The sequence below is a fragment of the Marmota marmota genome, unplaced genomic scaffold (genome assembly GCF_001458135.2).
Source record: "Marmota marmota marmota unplaced genomic scaffold, marMar, whole genome shotgun sequence".
In the NCBI taxonomy this organism is placed as follows: Eukaryota; Metazoa; Chordata; class Mammalia; order Rodentia; family Sciuridae; genus Marmota; species Marmota marmota.
In genome coordinates, this window is record NW_025999897.1 from 2565174 (window position 1) to 2586317 (window position 21144).

A 21144-nucleotide genomic window follows, 5' to 3' on the forward strand; every position below is an offset into this window, starting at 1 on the left:
CGAGAAAAGTTAAGTGACTTGCCCGCGATTCCGAGAAATTTATAATTCGAAGCAGGGGTGTGAGAAGACCTGGGATGTGCCACTCTGTTACACTCGCTTTCCTAAGCACGAATTTCAGATGAAAAGTCTGGACGCTACCAAGCACAAAACAAGACGTCGGCGGTAGGGGCGGGAGGCGAGCCCCGCCCCCTCGCCCTACGCTCCGCCCCCAGGGCTGTCCGCGGTAGCGCCTGACTGGCGGCCGGAGAAGGGGGCCTTGCGGGGTCCTTCGAGCGGGCTCCCGACGCACTGCCTGAGTGGGTGCGCGGGCGGCTTCCGGTGTGGGTGACGAGTGGTGGCCGAAGCAGGGGGACATCAGGGGACTCTTAGGCTGGAACCATGGCGGACGGCGGTTCGGAGCGGGCTGATGGGCGCATCGTCAAGATGGAGGTGGACTACAGCGCCACGGTGGATCAGCGCCTGCCCGAGTGCGAGAAGCTGGCCAAGGTGAGGGGAGGCCGGCTGGCTGTTGGCGGGCGCCAGGGGCTGAGTCACGGCGTCGAGCCTGCTTAGGCCTCAGGGGGCCTGCGGGCTGGAGCGCACATACCCTATTGCCTGCCCAGCCCGGGTGAGGCCTGTATGGGTGGGAGTCTCCAAGTCTGCCCCGCCACCGAGAGACTCCGCAGCCGGAGGACGCTAATGCTTACAGCTTCCCAGACTCCCCGACAGGTGGCCACTTCTTCCCTGTACAAGTGGGGACCGGTTGTACCTTCTACCTTTTCTTGAATGCTCTAAGAATTTTGCAGAGGTGAAGGCCGCTTCAGCATTCAGGCTAGATCAGAGAGTTTGGTTTTATTGCTGTTACCGAATGAATTTATGTCAATCCTGGCAATGTGCCGGTCTTTGACCGCGAGGAGAAGGAAAGTGATAGTGCAAAGATGACTAACCTAGGACCCCTGTACTTATGGCGAGCCTATATGTAACGAATTAGTCACGTCATGCATGATGGTGAGCTCTACAAGTGTAAAGTGTCATTGGAACACGCAGGGGAGAAGCTGACATTTGTACTGAGCCTTAGTAAGTAGTAAGATCAAGATAGGGAGGAGTCATTCTTAAGGAAGTACAGGAAGGAAGAAAGGCAGGCACTGAAGGGCTGGGGATGTAGCTGAATGTAGAGTGCCCATTAGGGGAGATAATGAACAATAGCCCACATGCTTATCTACCATGGGATCGCATGTGTGTTTGGTTTGTTTGGTTTGCTGTACTGGGGATTGAACCCAGGGGCTTGCATATGCTAGGTCTCTAAGCTACACCTCCAACCCCTCTACCATGGAAGAGAAACTAACTTGGTCCAAACATTTTGACACCCTGTGCTGTGTCATGCAACTTTGTGTATAATTATTTCACATAATCCAAGATTCAAGAGTTAGGTGTCCAAGGTTAGTAATAGGCAGAATCTAGGATTCAGAACTTAGGTGTGCCTCATAGGGATTGGTTGCAACAGAATCAACTCCATTGGGGGCTGTTGCTAAGAATTATACCCAGTCCTCGAAGATCAATTCAGCCACAAACATGTATTACTATTCACCTGGGATGCCTTCACTGAATATTGTTTTTGTTCCTTAAAAAACTTACTGTAAAGAATGTTACAGTGTAGTGAATTCATAGGCAAGGGGAGTGTCAAGCAGTGCATCACATTTAGTTCTTATGGAATCCTTTTTAATGCTTTTCTTAAGAAAATGATTTTAATAGGATTTTTTTGGGGGGGTACTGGGGATTGAACTCAGGGATACTCGACCACTGAGCCACATCCTCAGCCCTATTTTGTATTTTATTTAGAGACAGGGTCTCACTGAGTTGCTTCATGCCTCAAAATTGCTGAGGCTGGCTTTGAACTCAAGATTCTCCTATCTGAGCCTCCAAAACTGCTGGGATTACAGGCATGCGCCACCGCGCCTGGCTTTAATAGGACTTTTAAAAAAGCAAGGGTGGAGAGAGATGAAGTTGATATGCCTATATTAACTAGGTTTGGTGTGCTTGTTGAGGGGTAGCCATAAATTTGTCCCTGAGCTTTCCACCAGGTAGTGTAAAGAAACATCTATTCATAAGGGTGGAGAAATTAAAATGCTTACATTTTCAGGCAGATAAGAGCTGCCAGCAATTAGCAATTATTAGGTCCTTTCTATAGTGCTGGGCACTTTGCTGAGTGCTTACATACACAGACTCATTTGATCCTCACTTCAGCCCTATTTGATAGGTATTACTATTACTCTTATTTTACAGACAAGGAAACTGAAGCTAGGGAAAGTTGAGCCACATACCCCAAGATCATACAGCTAATAGAGTAGTGGGGCCAGGATGCAAATCCATAGACCAATTCTAAAGCTGTGCTCTTTCCTATCTTGTTTCACCTATTCAGTCAAATGTAGTAGGAACCTGAACTTCTGAGCACTTCCCAGGGAGAGGAGCAATTTTCCATCTTCAGTTGATATTTGCCATTTAAGGATGAAGATGGATCTTTACCAATGCTGGTAATTTGAGGGAGAAATCAGGAATATGGATTTCTGTGTGAAATACCTTAATGCTTAGATATGGATATCTAATATCTAATGTGGATAGCCACAAGCCTTTAATCCCAGCTACTCTGGAGGCTGAGGCAGGAGGATTGAAAATTCAAGGCCAACCTGGGCAAGTTAGTGAGACATTGTATCAAATCAGCATCTGCACCTCTGCTTGGAATTCATAGAATGATAGTGTCCATAAATAAGAAACAAATTATTTGCTTTAGGAGAAGTGCAACTGAGACTGGGAGGGGGAAAAAAATTTTCTCTTTACCAGTTTCTTCTGGTAACAGCCTGCTCTGTGCAAAACCTAGCTAGTGTTAGTGTTAGTTTAGCTCTAATAAAGATATTAGAGCTCCTGTGGTCAGAGAGCTTTTAGAATGGTAAGGAAAAAAAGCCTCACTGCCACAGTTGTTCTAATGATCGCATATGTAGTCTTCATTTTGGACATTGTTAGGTTCAAGACAGTGGAAAAGACTTGCTCACTCAAAGGCCAGATGCCTTTGGGTGTTAGATAAGTAATGGAAGTTTTTTTAACAAAGGATGTTTGGGCTTACTACACTAGGTAAAATTAAAGGCATAAATAAGGTTACTCTGATTTTCATATTACTCATTTTATGTTAATTTTTATATGAATTGTTTTTAATATTCTTTAATTGTTTTTGGACACAATACCTTTACTTATTTATTTTTTATGTGGTGCTGAGGATCAAACCCAGGGTCCCGCACATGGTAGGCAAGCGCTCTACTGCTGAGCCACAACCTCAGCCCCCATTTTATGTTAATTTGTAATGATTCTGCCAAACATTAAAAATTTTTTATTATTTTTTTAACCAGATGTGGGTGTGCATGCCTGTAATCCCAGCTACTGGGGAGACTGAGGCAGGAGTATTGCAAATTCGAGGGCAGGGTCTATAAAATAAAATAAAAAGGTTTGGGAATATAGCTCAGTGATAGAGCACTTGCTTAACATGCATACAGTCCTGGGTTCATTCCCCAGTACTGCTGAAGAAAAGAAGAGAAAGAAAAGTAACACTGCATTTCTACTCTGGAATGTGTGGAACATTTTAACATATATTCTTTTTCTTTTTTTCTTTTTTTTTTTTTTGGTGATGCTGGGGATTGAACCAGGCAGGCACTTTACCAACTGAGCTAAATCCCCAGCCCGAATACATTCTTTTTATTTTTATTTTGAATCCATCAATAAAAACTCTGAAGGAAGTTTTGTTATTTCACTGGTAAGAAGATAGAGTTCAGGCAGCTCACATGGTTTATGGGAGCTCAGGTCTCCTAGCAACGGGAATAGTGTTCTTTTTGCAATATTTCACACCTCTTTAAGGGATCATCAATTTGCACTTACTTTCCTTCAGACAATTTTTATTTTAATTGTGGAAGACATTTGAAGATAAAAATTGTTGTATAACTTAATAAGAATATATGAGGTGATTAGGCTGGGGTTGTGGCTGTAGAGTGGTGGAGCGCTAGACTACCCACTGGGTTCGATCCTTAGCACCACATATAAATAAATAAAATAAAGGTATTGTATCTACCTACAACTGAAAAAAAAAAAATATGTGGGGTGGTACTGGGCATGGTGGTGCATGCCTGTAATCCCTGTGGCTCTGGAGGTTGAGACAGGAGGATCACGATTTAAAAGCAACTCATTAGACCCTGTCTCTAAATAATACAAAATAGGGCTGGGGATGTGGCTCAGTGGTCAAGTACCCCTGAGTTCAACCTCTAGTACCAAAAAAAAAAAAAAGAATATTTTAGGTGAGAAAACCTTATATAGCAGAAGCTTTAAAAAAAAGCAAACTAAAGTCTAGACCTTAGTAGTAAAATTGCCAAGTCTAGGCCATTTGAATCTACAATTCTGTGTCTACATACTGACCTGCCTAGCAAATAACAATAACTGGTTTTTATTGCTGTATAAGTTTCTAAAAATGTTAGCTACTATGATAATGATGTACATACTATATTCCAGGAATATCTTTATAACTATTGATTTAATTATTGTATCAGTCCTATGGAGAGGATGCTGTTAGTAGGCTTATTTCTCTGAAGAATTGAGGGTCAAGAGGTATAAGTTTTTTGACGAAGTACAAGGTAGTAAGTAGATCAGTGTAGACCCGAGCATTATTTTTAGCCATTTCATTCTAATGCTTCTTTGGCATTGTGGGGAACACTGTCAGGTAGATAAAATTATAAAAGTGATACTAGTTCTTGATGGTTATCTCTTCCCCTTATATTGAGGAGTTAACAATTAAAGTGGGCCTTTTCTGAACTATAAAGATAAGGTTTTGGCAGCTCTTAATGCACAAAGGGTTTTCCATTCTCTTCTTCATTCTGGTATATTTGACATGGTTATCTGGGGACTACTTACATTCTTAAGTTGAATACTATACCCTTCGGTTCTCCTTCCCCTTAATGTCTTATCATTTCTTTTGGTCACATACAGCTTCTCAAGGTTAATATTAACAGTGAAGAGGAGGTGAAATTGTTAAACAGTTTACTTTTTGTAGAAATAGGTCATTTGACTTTAAGTTTCAGCTGTTTGTGTTAACTTGTTATTAGCCCTTTTCTTGTTTAGGTTGTTTAACAAATCATTAACAGATTGGATCCATTTAGGAGTTGAAGGAGGCAAACATACAAACTTTACAGATATCCAACATGCATTGATGTTCAGCAAACTTATTAGTCATTTACCTCATTTACAAGGATTATTTTAGTGAGAAGAATGAGTCACAGAAGCCGCATGTTCTAACAAGTTTGTTTTGGATGGCTATAGCCTTTTTGTTCCCTATGAGTTGAAAGGCAGCATCACGGAAGTAGAATTTCAGGAGCTTTGTGAATACACAGGAAAGAGGAAGGCATTTAACCATAGGGTTGAATATTGAAAATTGGGAAAATAAAGTGGGATGATTTGAAATTTAATGAAATTTTTGATGGTATTCCTCAAATAGCATTAAATTAACAGCCATATAACTTGTACATTGTCCTTATTTTGACAGTAAAAATCAACAATTGTCTTAACTCCATATGGGGTGCAGTTCTTTTGTACCCATACTTTTATATCAACTGAATAGTTCAGGTCAGTGTCCATCCATTGAACAAACACATACTATGTGCAAGTTGTTTTAAGGAAAGCAACAATTTAATTTAAACAAGGATCCAGGCCTAATGAAACTTATAAACCTCTAAGTTGGTGAGATACATACATTAATAATTCTGGGGACTGGGGACATAGCTCAGTTGGTCAAGTGTTTGCCTTGATTGCACAAAGCCCTGGGTTCAATCCCCAGCACCACCAAAAAAACAAAACAAAACAAAACAAAATCTGCTAAAAGGTATAAAAGGTTGGCCAGCCACTCAGGAGGCCAGCCACTGAGGAAGATCACAAGTTTCAGGCCAGCCTCAGCAATGTGAGACCTTGTCCCTAAATAAAATAAAAAATTAGAAAGGGCTGGGGATGTAACTCAGTAGTTAGAGCATCTCTGGATTCAGTCCTCTGTACTGCTCACCCCACCAAAACTATATAAAAGGGTATACCAAGGCCCGGGCTGGGGCTCAATGAGTGATAAAGCGCTTGCCTAATGTGTGAGGCACTGGGTTCGATCCTCAGCACCACATTATAATAAATAAAATAAAGGTATTTTGTCCATCTATAACTATTTTTTTAAATTTTTTTTTTTAAGGGATATACCATAATATCTGCAGACGCAGCATTAGGTGCTTGGTTTGGTGATGCAGCAGCCCACTGAGCTACAACAACAGATACTTGGTCACTGCTCTTAGAGTTTACATTCTAGTGAGAGTACTAAGACAGTAAATATTAATAGAGTATAATTTGGAGTAATTGCAAAGTAGAAAGTCAGTAAGATTGAGTGTTAAAGGAGGTGCTAAATGATTGCTGATTTTACAGAGCCTTGGCCAAGAACACCTTTCTGAGAAGATGATATTTAATGTCTTGTTGATGCTGAAGGCCATGGCTTTAGAGTAATCTGACTCCCTCCCATATGGGGTGCAGTTCTTTAGTACCCATGCTTTTGTGTGTGTCTGTGTTTGTTTTTGAGGTACTGGGGATTGAAACCAAGACCTTGTGCGTGCTAGGCAAGGTCTCACTTCTTGTTGTATCTCTGTCCCTTTTTATTTTACTTGTTTTAAATTTTGAAACAGGGTCTCATTAACTTGCTGAGGCCATCCTCAAACTTGCGATCCTCCTGCACCTCCCAGGTAGCCAGGATTACAGGCCTTGTGCCATGGCACCTGGCAGTACCCGTGCTTCTGAATTAGAATACCATATAATAAAGTATACTCTTTATTTCATAGTCACATAATCACAGCAATTGTAAATGTGACAGATGACTATCAGTAAACAAGAAGTATTTTGCATTTGAATTTTTATACTTTGTTTTCCAGATATCATCCATTTCCCTGTGGAGATTACTTTGATCAAAAGCAAAGAGCATGATTTCAACTAGTATGTTAGGGGAGCACTGCAGTGTATTGGAGGGAACATGGGGCTGGGAGGGAAGAGGCTGGTAGTCTGGTTCTGCTAATACACTGTGACTGAGCCAACTCACTTAAACTGGTTCTCAGCCTTTTTAATTTCTGAAGTGAATGGATGGCATTAGGTAATCTCTAGCAGTCGTTCTAGTCCTAAGATTGTTTGAGGGCTGGGGATGTGGCTCAAGTGGTAGTGCGCTCGCCTGGCATGCGTGTGGCCCGGGTTCAATCCTCAGCACCACATACAAACAAAGATGTTGTGTCCGCCGAGAACTAATAAATAAATATTAAAAAATTCTCTCTCTCTCTTTAAAAAAAAAAAAAAAAAGATTTTTTTGTTGTTGTTTTTTTTTGTTTTTTAAGCCTTCAACTTTGGAAAATTTATAGATTTGTTCATTGTTCTTCTGATGAACATTTGGCCAGCGTTTATTCTGTATATGATTCTTTAGGGTTTCCCTTTGCATAGGAAATGTTGCTAAAATATGTTAATATGCAGGTTTTGGATTTAAAGTAAGTTCAGGCAGTAGTTGTGCAGTACATATTCTGTGCTGCATAGAAAATACACAGTTTAGCCTTGCAGTGTGGCTCAGCACGGCGTAGAGTGTGCTTAGTGTGCACAAGACCCTGTGTTCCATCCCCAGTACCACCAAAAACAGAAGAGAAAATACATAATTTAAAACTTGGCAGCAGTATTTTGAAAAATTCAAACATTATTTAGGCCCTTAATTAAAAAAACTCTTATTGTTTCTTTCATCATTTATGAATGACATTAAGTTTTTCATTTAGTGTTTGAAAAACAATTTTTAAATTCAAAAAACTTTTAACGACTCATTGTTTCCAGTTCATTGGTAGAGTTGTGTACATAATTGTTATTGATATGAATATCTTAATCATTTCAGTTTTTGTGCTGTGGGGTTTTTTTTAATCAAAATGTATAGTTTCTGATAAAATGATCTGTTTTAGTCCTGGTGTATTGTTTAGTTTATATTATTTGAATTTTTAATTGCTATTTCTTAAAGTATGTACCAGGGGGAATGTTCTATTTTTGTATATGCTAGAGGTGTGGAGAGGCTATTATCAGTTGACATAAAGGGATGTATTCAGTTGGGTCAATATCTGCTTGAGAGCATGGACTTTCACTGTAGCATGTATGGGTATTCTCATGTGGTCTTTCCCTGTAAAGCATGATTACTAATTTATTTTAAAAGTCACTGAAGCTGGGCATGGTAGTGCATGCCTATAATCCTAGTGACTTTAGGAGGCTGAGGCAGGAGGATTGCAAGTTCCAGGCCATCCTGGCCAATTTTGCAAGACCCTGTCTCAAAATAAAAAATAGAAAGTGCTGAAGATGTAGCTAAGTAGTAGAATACCCCTTGGTTCAATCCCTGGTACTGGAGTGAAAATCCTTGTAAAATTAAGCCACAGCTTCCTATCTTTGTAGCACCAATATCTTTTTTTTATTCTCATAGCTCCATATTTTAAAACATCTGTACAGTAAGTTTGTAAAGAAAGCAATTATTTTCCCCTTTTTATTCTTCAAAGTGTTTTGCAACTACCAGCTAGAGTCTCAATGCAAAGATAAACATGTGCCACCACCCTTGAGTTTGATAAATTAGAATCCAAAATAAAAACTTGGCATTTTTCTCAGGTGAGACATCATTGTTGTTATGTTTAGTTTTCCTTAGGCTTCTCTACATATTTAGGAAAACTTGTGGAACCAAGTAGGGAACCACTGCCTTAAGGAATTCACTGGAGAAGCAAGCACTATTATGAAATGGAGAGAAACAAGATAATTGTAGATTTTTTCCCCCTGTCTAGAATAAGCTTTTGGTTTTTTTTCCATTTCTGTTTCAGAAACATCTCAGTTTAGGTCAGATATATTTGGTTTGTGTTGGTGATGTCATTTTTCATTGTTATCGTCATGTTTTTCATTTTTATCTTTTGTTTTAGGAAGGAAGACTTCAAGAAGTTATTGAAACCCTTCTCTCTTTAGAAAAACAAACACGTACTGTGAGTAGATTATAGTGAAAATCCCAATTACCATTAGTGTCACTTACATTGTTCCTTTTACCTTTAATATATTTCCATTCTTGCAGGCTTCTGATATGGTTTCTACATCCCGTATCTTAGTTGCAGTAGTGAAGATGTGCTATGAGGCTAAAGAATGGGATTTACTTAATGAAAATATTATGCTTCTGTCAAAAAGGCGGAGTCAGTTAAAACAGGTGAGTTCATGATAGCTTAAAAAGCAAATATATTTACATTTTAATAAGGACTTTTAGAAAACTATGAATCTGCTGAAAATTTGTTAAGTCAATAGTACAATATTCTAGTGGGTATTTTAAAATTCTAGCCATATTCTCAAAATGACTTCTGTTTTTTCTTTATTTGTTTGAATATTTTTATGAAATTTTACTTAAAGATGCAGCTTTGTGGGTTGGGGCTATAGTTCAGTGACAGAGTGCTTGCCTAACATGTGTGAGGCACTGGGTTTGATCCTCCCACATAAAAATAAACAAAGGCATTCTCTCCATTTACAACTTCCAAAAAATAAAATAAACGTGCAGCTTTGTCTATTTCTTGATTGATTTTTTTATTTAATGTTATAATCTTTTTTAAAAAATATATTTATTTTTAGTTATACGTGGACACAATATCTTTATTTTTTTTTTATTTTTATGTGGTGCTGTGGATCAAACACAGTGCCTCATGCATGCTAGGCGAGCAGTCTACCTCTGAGCCACAATCCCAGCCCTAATGTTCTAATTTAATTATGTGTTTAACTGCTTGAATCTATTGTTTGTTTAGCGGTACTGAGGATTGACCCCTGGAACACTTTGTTGCTAAGCTGAATCGTCAGCCCATTTTATTTGTTAAGACAAGCTCTCACTAAGTTGTTAAGGCTGTTCTTGAACTTGTGATCCTTCTGGTTCAGCCTCCCAAATAGCTGGGATGACAGGCATGTACTACTGTATCCTTATAGAGCTGTTGCCTTGAGTAGATTCTGAGTTTTTGGTTTTTGGTTTTTTAGGAATATAAAGCTATTGACCACTATTCACCAGTATTTACACCAAAGTAAACAATATATGGTTGGGTAACATTTTGATTACTACAAAGTTATTTTCTTGGCTTGTATTGAAACAGTAATCCAGATTAAAAAGATTGAGCCTACCTGTCAGGAATGAGTTGGGGTAAAGAAAAAACATGCAGGTCAATAATTTAGATTATAAAAATTTGCACACCCATTTATGTAAACAGGTTGTAAATTGCCAGTATATTAGCTATCTGATTACGTTTCCATATGCCAAATCTTAGACATTCCATGAATAAAGACCTTTTAATTCACAGATTTCAACTTCTTAAGAAAGGAATAGCAGGGCTGGGGTTATGGCTCAATGATAGTATTTGCCTTGCACACTTGAGGCGTTGGGTTTGATCCTTAGCACCAGATAAAATAAATAAATAAATAAATAAAGGTATTATGGAATGGCTCACTAGAAGAACCCTTAAATATCCACTTACCAAGTCTTGCTTAACTGATTAAAACAAACTAGGATTTGTCTAGTTTCTCTGCATGTGGAAACTGTTGGTAGTGATAGCATTTTTCTTTTCAGCAATTTTACAAATAAAACTGTTGCATTTATGTGACTACAGATGTAAGTATTTATTTTGATGTGGCTGTTTTTAATTATCTAAATTTAACAATTAGCAAAGTTGTAGTTTTGGGGAGGTCCAATATATGAGAATGTTAAATTCATTGAAATATACCTTTTGGTGCTCAGTTCTGTTGTTTAAGAGACGATTATTAGATAAAATTGTCTTTCCGTTTTCTAGAAGACTTGGCTTTGTATGGGACAGTTTTGAAAGAGCTACTTAATTAGAAGCCTTAAAGCATCTAGGGTTAAAAGAAACAAAAACATCTATTTATGTAGTATTTGGACAGTTCAACACCCACATTCTAGCTGGGTGCAGTGGCTCATGCCTGTAATTGCAGCTACTCAGGGGATTGAGGAGAGGATTGCAAGTTGAAAACCAGCCTGGACAACTTAACAAGACCCTATCTCAAGATAAAAATAGAAAGGGCTATACCACTCAGTATTTATCCTAAAGAACTAAAGTCATTGTGTACAGTAATAGAGGCATACCCATGTTTATAGTAACAATTCACAACAGCCAAACTACAGAACCAGCCTGGGTGCCTGTCAACAGATGAATGGATAAAAAAAAGTGGCATACAAACAAACACAGTGTTGTTGTTTTTATGTTTTGTTTTGTTTTTTTAGTTTTTAGGTGGACACAATATCTTTATTTTATTTTTATATGATGCTGAGGATCAAACCCAGTACCTCATGCATGGTAGGCGAGCACTCTTCTACTGAGCCACAACCCCACAATGTAGTTTTATTCAGTCATAAAGAAAAATGAAATTATGTCATTTGTAGGAAAATGGGTGGAACTGGAGACCATTGTATTAAGCAAAATAAGCCAAACTCAGAAGATCAAGGGTGTGTTTTCTCTCATGTGGAAGCTAGAGAGGAAAAAGGAAAAGAAAGGTGGTGGTGCATCTCATGAAGGTCAAAGGGAGATCAGTAGAGGAAAAGAATCAAGGGGCTAGAGGTGGGGAGTTAGGAGGGAAGTGCTGGGAGGTAGTATTAGCCAAATTATATTGTCATATGTGTACATGTGTTAATATGTAAGAATAAATCCCATCATTATGTACAACCATAACATACCAATAAAAAATGTGGTGGCGGGGAGCTTTTCTCATCCCAGAGCTCTTTGGAGATGGAACTTTTGAAACAATGAAGTTTCATCCAACTTCCCTCAGAGCTGTCTTTGAATAAAACCTATTTGCCTACCCCAAAAAAGGGCTGGGGATGTATCTCACTGGCAGAGTGTTTACCCACCAGGCCAGAGACCCTGGGTTCAGTACGCAGTACCTACTCACATAAAAACACATATTCTAAAATACAGCTTTAATTTTAATTTTATAGTGTCATATAATTTGAACTAGTGGAGGTATTATTTAACATATTACTTGTTGGATGGAGAAATTAAGATTTATATTTAAGGCTCTTGGAATGTGAGGACATAAAGAAACATGCAAGCTAGTCAGTCTTGACCTCAAGTAGCATGTAGCTTAGTGAGGAATCTAAATCAGAAGTATGAAGGTATGCCTTTAGTATGTATCCTTAAGATTGATAATACATTATACACATACATGGGGCAGTATTTAATAAGTAAGTGGCCCAAGAGTAGTGAAAGGTATAAGGGATAGCAGAGGAAGAAATTATATGGTTTGTGTGTTAGGGAGGGCTTCTTGGAGAAAGGAATGGAGTCACTCTCACAGCTGGCTAATGACACCAGAAATAGAACTGGTCTGTTCTTTTCCCTAAGACACGTTAAATCTTCATAGATAGGGCAAGTGCTTAGGGACTCATAATTATCGCTTACCTAAAATTGTTCTTTTTTTGCATAAGCAGACTTGGAAAATAACCTTTTTTCCAACATTGCTCCCTTAAGGGTTTCTTACTTGCCATCACCTGAGCTTAGGGATCACTCCAACCATAACTTCCCTAAAGACTTACTGACATACCTACATTTTTTTTTTTTTCTCAGAAAGCAGCAGTATATTCACTTCAAATTAAAATATTGATAATACTGTTTTGATTTTGTTGTTGTTGTTGCTTTTTTGTTTTGCTTTTTGTTTTTGCTTTGCTGGTGAATGTAAGTAAAACCTGAGCTTTAGCTGGGCATGCTGGGTGTGCTCCTGTAGTCCCAGCTAGTCAGGAGGCTAAGCAGGAGGATCAGCAGCCTAGGAATTCAAGGCCATGCTGGACAACACAGTGAAACTCTCTCAAAATAAAAACAAAAACAAAACAACCTTAGTTTTCTGGAACCCCTGGTCTCTGAACAACTGATTTTTCAGATAGTTTAAAGTATAACCTGAGCTATTTGAACATTCATTATTTTTCATGGAAATCCTTCCAAGATGGAAGGATGCTGTTTACTTTTCTGCTGTCTTACATGATACTTAAGTTAATTTAACGTTTTTCTTGATGACTTTAGTGTTTTCATTACTAGCAGTAATTATGATGTGATATTTAAAATCTAGATTAGGGACTGGCAGGTGATGCACCGCAGACCAAATTCCACTTGCCACCTATTTTTGTAAATAAACTTATTGGAACCCAGCCACATTGATTTGTTTAAATATTGTCTGTCAGCTTTGAGTTACAAAGGCAGAGTTGAGTATTTGCCACAGAAACTATATGGTCTACAAGTAGTTACTTGGTAAATATTTCCAAAAATCTACAGGAAATGTTTGCCAACCTTCGACCTAGATCATAGAGTATTAGAGGTGGAGGGAATGTAGTCCAGTCCACTTACACTACCTCTGAGGAAACCAAGGGCAGGAGATTCTGACTATGAGTGCCATATTTTATGGGTGACTGACTCCTTCTCACCCAGAGGATGGAACTCTTTACCTTCTACTCATGCACTGACTCTTGTCTTCCATCACAGTGTCTGCTGATCAGGACTTCCGGCCACTGTGGAACTCTTCTTTTCTCTTCCCTTTTTTCCCCTTCAGTCTGCTACCATGTTTTTCATGCTTTTCTTCTAAGCTGTATCTTTGCATCTGAGATTTTCTAAACTTTATGAATTGTTCCTAGATATTCAGTACTTCTTAGGTATCAAAGGTTTTGATGTGATTTAATGTTTTTTATAGGTATTTCAGTATCTAGAGTAATCCCTTGGGAAGATCAAATTTGACCAAATTTAGACATTTAGCCTTTCCATCATTAGAATACATTTTTTCCCTGTATGAGGGATGAATTTTACTTACGAATAAATTTTAATATTTTAGGCTGTTGCAAAAATGGTTCAACAGTGCTGTACTTACGTTGAAGAAATCACAGACCTCCCAGTCAAACTTCGATTAATCGATACTCTCCGAATGGTTACAGAAGGAAAGGTGAGTTTTAAGTATCTGTGGGTGTATGTTTATTTTTATAAGAAATTCATAAAATGGTATCAGCTTAATACAGCTGTTATTATTTTTGTACATTCCTTTCTAGTATCTTCTCAAATGCAAATGAATATATTTAAATAGTATCAGACTAAGTAAGACCGGATTTTTCTAGGAATTAGTGAACTTACTCCAAATTTTATGTAACTTTTTAAAAATGAATAGAAAATATATAGGGCCAGGGTGTGGGGAGTAGGGTATGTTAGACATGGGGGAAATGATATACAAAGGTTCCTAAGTAAGAAGCACATGGTATATTTAGGAAACTTTCATGGTATATTTAGGAAACTTTAAGTACTTCAATATTATTGGAAATTAAGGTTTTAGGGAGTGGGGATGGAAGGGGTTGCTGCAGAGTGTCTAGATTCATTCAGTAGACTCTTAAGGTTATAGTTAAGTTTTTAATGTTTAATTTCTTAGAAATTATAAGTCTGCTAATGTTAGATATATTTACAAAAAATGCCAAAAATTTTAATACTTAAAGTAGTCTTATATATAAAGATGAATTGAGTTGGAGGTGTAGCTCAGTGGTACAGCACATACTTAGCATGATGTCCTGAGTTCAGTCCTCAGCACCAAAAAAAAAAAGAAAAGAAAAGATAAATAGATAAATCAGACATAGAGCAATGGTGGAATTGTGGAATTGTAGACATTGAACTGCATTTCCTCTTTATGAAGTATGTTATTTTTCAAATAATCAATTCTTTTAAAGCCACTTTTCATTTTTTTGTGCCATTTATATAGCTTATGGTCCTATTATTTGTTAAAACATACTCATTTCATATTTACATTCTGAAAGCAAAACTGAAAAATATAGATAATGTTTCATAGAGACATTTTCTTTAAAATTGTATTTATGAAATATATACATGGCAGATAGAGTGCACAACAGCACTAAGATAAGTACTCCTATACCTAATAATAGTTCAATTATACCTTTTAAAATTTTTTTTAAGAGAGAGAGAGAGAATTTTTTAATATTTTCGGCGGACACATCTTTATTTGTATGTAGTGCTTAGGATCGAACCCAGCGCCGGGCGCATGCCAGGCAAGCACGCTACTGCTTGAGCCACAAGCGGGTATGGACCCAGCCCATACCTTTTAAATTTTACCACATTTTGACTGGGGGTGTAGCTTTGTGGTAGAGCATTTGTTTGGCATGTGTGAGGCCCTTGGTTCCATCCCCAATGCTGCAAAAATAGAAAGCAAAACTAAATAAATTTTAACACTTTTCTACAGAAATTTTGATAACATAAATTTCTTTTATCTCTAGATTTATGTTGAAATTGAGCGTGCGCGACTGACTAAAACATTAGCAACTATAAAAGAGCAAAATGGTGACGTGAAAGAGGCAGCCTCCATTTTACAAGAATTACAGGTAAGGTGCTGCAATTTGGAGTTTGTAAAGCAAGTTGTTGAGTTACCAGTGTCTTATGGAAGTAGCTGACTGATGCCTCATCACTTTTTGTTGAACCACCAAGAGTAAGAATTAATGCAACAGGGGGAGGTTATTCAGGCCGCTGGAAACTATATAATATAATAAACCAACTACATTTAACTTCTAAAACAGTTTTGAAGAAAAGTTAGGACAAACACATTTACCTTGATTTTGTGTGTGTGTGTGCACGTGCCATTATTTGAACATTTTAGTTGTCTTTGGAATTTAAATAAAATAAGTAATATACCGGGCACAGTGGCATGGATCTATAATCCCAGCAACTCTGGAGGCTGAGGCAGGAGGATTGCAAGTTCAGGGCCAGACTCAGCAGCTTAGTGAGTCTAAAAATAAAAAGCCACATAGGCATGTGGCTCAGGGGTAAAATGCCTCTGGGTTAAATCCCTAGTACCAAGAAAAGAAAAAATAATTAATTCATGCACTGTTTACTTATACCTTAGGAATATGGTATTGTTGTTTGGTTTGGGTTTTTTTGTTTTTTTGAGACAGGGTCTCACTCAGTTGCTTAGGGCCTCGATAAATTGCTAAGGCTGGTCTCAAACTTGGAATCCTCCTATCTCTGCCTCCCATGTCACTGGGATTACAGGTGTGTATCATTACACCTGGTTCATTTTCTTTATTCTTAATGAGTGTTTGATATCTGATAAATTTCTGAACCAAATTGGTTTTTTAGGTGTGTGTGTGTGTTTGTGTCCTGTCCCTGTCTGTTCATTCCTAGTACTGGGAATTGAACCCAGGGGCACTTTACCACTGAGCTGTGTTCCTAACCCTTTGTATTTTTTATTTTGAGGCATTGACTCATCATTATCATTCTCTAGTCCATATTTTACATTTGTGTTCATAAAGAAAAATGTAGCTACCAATTACATGTGAATCTATTTGGATTCTAATTCACCTTTTAAAATACATGAGACTTACAGAATGACTAGATTCTTGGTGATACAAGAAATATTTCTATATGGTCTTTTTCCCCAAAAAAATTTATCTTTTAGAGATACATACTGAAATGTTTGCATGTAATATGTTGAACAAGATTTGCTTCAAAGTAATTGACATGTGGAAAGTACGTAAAGTTGTGTAAATGAAACATCAGTGGTCATTTTGTGTATTTGTAATTTTCCTAAATAAACAATTACAAAGATGGTGAAAACATTTTCACATCAAAATAAAATAATAACAGCCTTCATTCTTTCTTGTCTGAGTGTCATCCTGGACTTTATGAATTTATACACCAAATACTATATCAGAAACATTTTTCATCGTGTTTAATCTGATTTATTCTTTACATTGTATGGTGTAAATCATTTTTTTCCCCTCAGTACTGAAGATTGATCCCAAGCGTGCTCTACCGTTGAGCTATATCTCCATCCCTTTTTATTTAATTGTCATTACTGTATGTTCATGAAGATTCTTATTTGACAGTGGCCTTTTTAATTTTGTTGCAACTAAATATTATAATATTATTTGGGGAATTATTCTGCTAGGTGGAAACCTATGGGTCAATGGAAAAAAAAGAGCGAGTGGAATTTATTCTGGAGCAAATGAGGCTCTGCCTTGCTGTAAAGGATTATATTCGGACACAAATTATCAGCAAGAAAATTAACACCAAATTTTTCCAAGAAGAAAACACAGAGGTGAGCATATTTGTGACTGTGTTTATTTTAACAGAGTTTGAATAAGACCCATGAACCCCAATTTATTTTGTCAACTTTTTTTTCAGAAATTAAAGTTGAAATACTATAATTTAATGATTCAACTGGATCAGCATGAGGGATCCTATTTGTCTATTTGTAAGCACTACAGAGCAATATATGATACTCCCTGTATACAGGCAGAAAGCGAAAAGTGGCAACAGGTAAGATATTCTAATAATTGACACTGATACTTGTTAGTTAGAAAATCTTGGGTCTTCTTATTTCAAAACATTGTAACTGTAGTAATTTAGTGCAGTTCTGTGGTGCCTCTTTCTATTCAGTATATCCTTACTGTATAAGACTAGTTGGGCAATAATTTAAATTACATATCACTTTCGAAGATATGTAGGCTTAATTTTTTGTTTTGTTTTGTTTTGCAGCACTGGGAGTTGAACCCAGGGTCTCTGCCACTGAGCTGTGTCCCCTGTCCTTAGTTTTCATTTTGAGAGAGGGTCTCCTTGCTTAGGCTTACCCTTGAACTTGGGATTCTCCTGCCCCAGCCTCCTACGTTGCTGAGATTATAGGTGTGCACCATGGTGTCCAGTTTAATGTTTTTTATGTACAGCTGGTCACCTGCTAACAAAGTATTACTTTGGAAAGTTCATTTACAAAAGCTGTTTTAAGTAGCTTATGTGTATATTCTGTGTTTATGTTGCCAGCTTATTGTAAGAACTTTTCCTGTATACCTTTGTCAAAAATGAATGTTTTGGGGGTTGTGGCTTACTGGTGGAGTGCTTGCCTAGCACATGAGGAACTGGATTCGATCTCCAGCACATTAAAAAAAAAAAGTTTTAAAAAATGTTAGTCGAGGTAGTAATTTAAATTAGAAAGTAGCAAATATTTATCTTAATGGATTTATAAAAACTAAATATTCCAGAAAGAAATTAAAAATGCAGCCTGGTAAGGTTTTTTCCCCCTAATGCTTTTTTTTTTTTTTGTACCGGGGATTGAATTCCCCAGTGCTTAACCACTGAGCCACATCCTTATCCCTTTTTAATTTTATTTTTTATTTCGAGATCACATATTGCTAAGTTGCCTAAGGCGCTGCTAAGTTACTGAAGCTAGCCTTGAATTTGAGGAATTTGAGATCCTCCTGACTCAGCCTGCTAAGTCACTGGGATTATAGGCATGTGCCACTGGGCCTGGCTCCCCCTAGTACTTTTGGAGTTCAAAATTTAAAATTAATATGTATAATTATTCCATAATTTTTCAGTTCTTGCCAAAGTTTCCATTACGTTTTTAGTCTTGAATATAATCTGTTGTGTTGTTTAACGTTTTTAGGCTCTGAAAAGTGTTGTTCTCTATGTTATCCTGGCTCCCTTTGACAATGAACAGTCAGATTTGGTTCACCGAATAAGTGGTGACAAGAAGTTAGAAGAAATTCCCAAGTACAAGTAAGTGCTTTTGTAATTAGCATAGTATGTCTCATTAGAAAAACCATTTTGAAAGAAAATTGTCTCACCTGAGTGTACACTCCTTAATCGATTGCTCATAGATTGTACTAGAGCATTATGTTAAATAAAATAAGCCAAACTCACAGTCAAGGGTTCTATGTTCTCTTATATGTGGAAACTAGAAATAATTAAGTGGTGAGGTGTTTTTAGTATTGCATTAGAAATTAACGTAATGAGATTATGACAGTTTATTCTTAACTACTTATTTAGAAGTTTTGTATCAAGCCAACTTGAGCAACTAATTAGCTCTTTTATAAATTTATTGTTAATAGTCCAGGACTTGTATTTTTTGGAAGTACACACTTCTGATAATCTGTCATGGAAAACAGATATGCTCACAATAAGCATGATGGATTTTTACGTTTTAAGAGGTTGTTTTTTTTTTTTTCTTTTTAATCTGCTTCATTAGTGTGTTTACAGTTATTTCAGAGATTGACAGGAGAGAGCAGAATGTTAAGTAGGGCAGTGCTTTTTTTGGAATTATGGGCAAAGTGATAGTAAAATCAGTTGAATAGCAATCAATTTGTCTTCTTTATTTTAATATTTATTTTTTAGTTGTAGTTGGACACAATACCTTTATTTTATTTGCTTTTATGTGGTGCTGAGGATCGAACCCAGGGCCTCACATGTGCTAGGTGAGTGCTCTACCACTGAGCCACGACCCAAGCCCTCAATTTGTTTTCTTTTACTAAATAGAAAGGTACAAAAACTGTTGACTTTTTGAAGTTTGCTATTATGCACGCTAAAAGTTCTTTATCTGAAATGCTTGAGATCGGAACTATTTCCAAATTCAGCCTGCACACACCTGTAATCCCAGAGACTCAGGAGGCTAAGGCAGGATTGTGAGTTCAAGGCCAGATTCTGCAATTTACCGAGAACTATCTCAAAATAAAAAGTAAAAAGGCCTGGGGGTGGCTGGGGATGTGGCTCAAGCGGTAGTGCGCTTGCCTGGCATGCGTGCAGCACTGGGTTCAATCCTCAGCACCACATACAAATAAAGATGTTGTGTCTGCTGAAAACTAAAAAATTTTTAAAAAAAAGGCCTGGGGGTATATCTCAGCAATAAAGTGTCCTGGGTTTAATCTCCAGTACCAAAAAAACACACTTTTGATAATCTGTCATGTAAAACAGATATGCTTTCTGATTTCAAGAGTTTTTTGTTTTTGAAATATCTGCATATACACAGTGTGATATCTTGGGGATGGGACCCAAGTCTAAACACAAAATTTGCTTGTTTCATGTATACCTCATAAACATAGCCTGAACGTAATTTCAACAGTGTTTTTCCCTTTGTTTTCTATTTTGTATATTATTTTCTATAACTATACATAATGGACTCATTGTTACATATTCATACATGCATTTGTTATCACAATATAAATTGGTCCATGTCATTCCCTAGTATTTCCTCTTTCCCTCCCCTTCTCCCTTTCCCTGCTCCCTTTACTCTGCTGTTTTCCCTTCCATTTTCATGAGTCCATATCACTGCCTTTTTTCCTTTTTTCTTCTCCAGCTTCCACATATGAGAGAGAACATAGAACTCTTGACTTTTTGAGTTTGGCTTATTTTGCTTAACATAAAGCTCTTAAGTGTGCCATCCACTTGCCTCCAAATGGCATAATTTTATTCTTTATGACTGAATGAAATTCCATTGCATATATACACATTTTCTTTATCCATTTCTCTGTTGATGGATACCTAGAGTCCAAGGCTGGTTCCATAGTTTGGCTATTATGAATTGTGCTGCTATAAATATGGTGTGCATGAATCATTGTAGTATAATGACTTCTTTAGGATAGACATTGAGGAGTGGTGTGTCTGGGTCATGTGATAGTTCCATTCCTAGTCTTGTCTTTGTTTCTTTATTTATTTATTTCATTTATTTTTTAATTTTTTTGTAGTTGTAGATGGACAGAATGCCTTTATTTTATTTGTTTATTTTTATGTTGGGCTGAGGATGGAACCCAGTGCCTCACACATGCTAGGCAAGCACCCTGCCACTGATCTACAGCCCCATCCCCACTGTTTTTATTTTTATTTTGAGACAGGGTCTCACTAAGCTGCTAAGGCTGGCCTTGAACTTGGAATCATCTTATCTTAGCCTTGCAAGCAAGCTAGGATTATAGGTGTGCATGTATCATGCCTGGCTTCCTTTCCTATTCTATTGAGGAAATTTCACACTGATTTCCATAGTGATTGTAATAATTTACAATTCCACCAACAGTGTAAGTGTCTGGGTCATGTGATTTTTTTTCCATATCCTCTCCATCATTTATTATTGTTCATATTCTTTTTCTTTTTTTAAATTCTTTTCAGTCGTAGATGGACACAATATCTTTATTTATTTATTTTTATGTGGTGCTGAGAATTGAACCCAGTGCCTCATATGTGCAAGGCAAGTGCTCTACCACCGAGCCATAGCCCCAGCCCTCTTTTTTTTTTTTTTTTTTTTTTTTTTTTTTTT

The 21144-nt window shown here is 37.3% G+C and overlaps 1 protein-coding gene across 1 annotated transcript in view; it reads left to right on the forward strand.

Moving 5' to 3' along the window:
• Window positions 1–279: 279 nt before the first annotated feature.
• Window positions 280–21144, forward strand: part of Psmd12 (proteasome 26S subunit, non-ATPase 12) — a 28834-nt gene continuing 7969 nt past the window's right edge. Inside the window, exons 1-8 of the mRNA XM_015504837.2 lie at window positions 280–486; window positions 8997–9056; window positions 9143–9271; window positions 13915–14022; window positions 15350–15454; window positions 17017–17166; window positions 17253–17387; window positions 18508–18620. Of these exons, the coding sequence (XP_015360323.1) occupies window positions 379–486; window positions 8997–9056; window positions 9143–9271; window positions 13915–14022; window positions 15350–15454; window positions 17017–17166; window positions 17253–17387; window positions 18508–18620 (908 nt within the window). The 5' untranslated portion in view covers window positions 280–378. The remainder of the gene's footprint in view (window positions 487–8996; window positions 9057–9142; window positions 9272–13914; window positions 14023–15349; window positions 15455–17016; window positions 17167–17252; window positions 17388–18507; window positions 18621–21144) is intronic.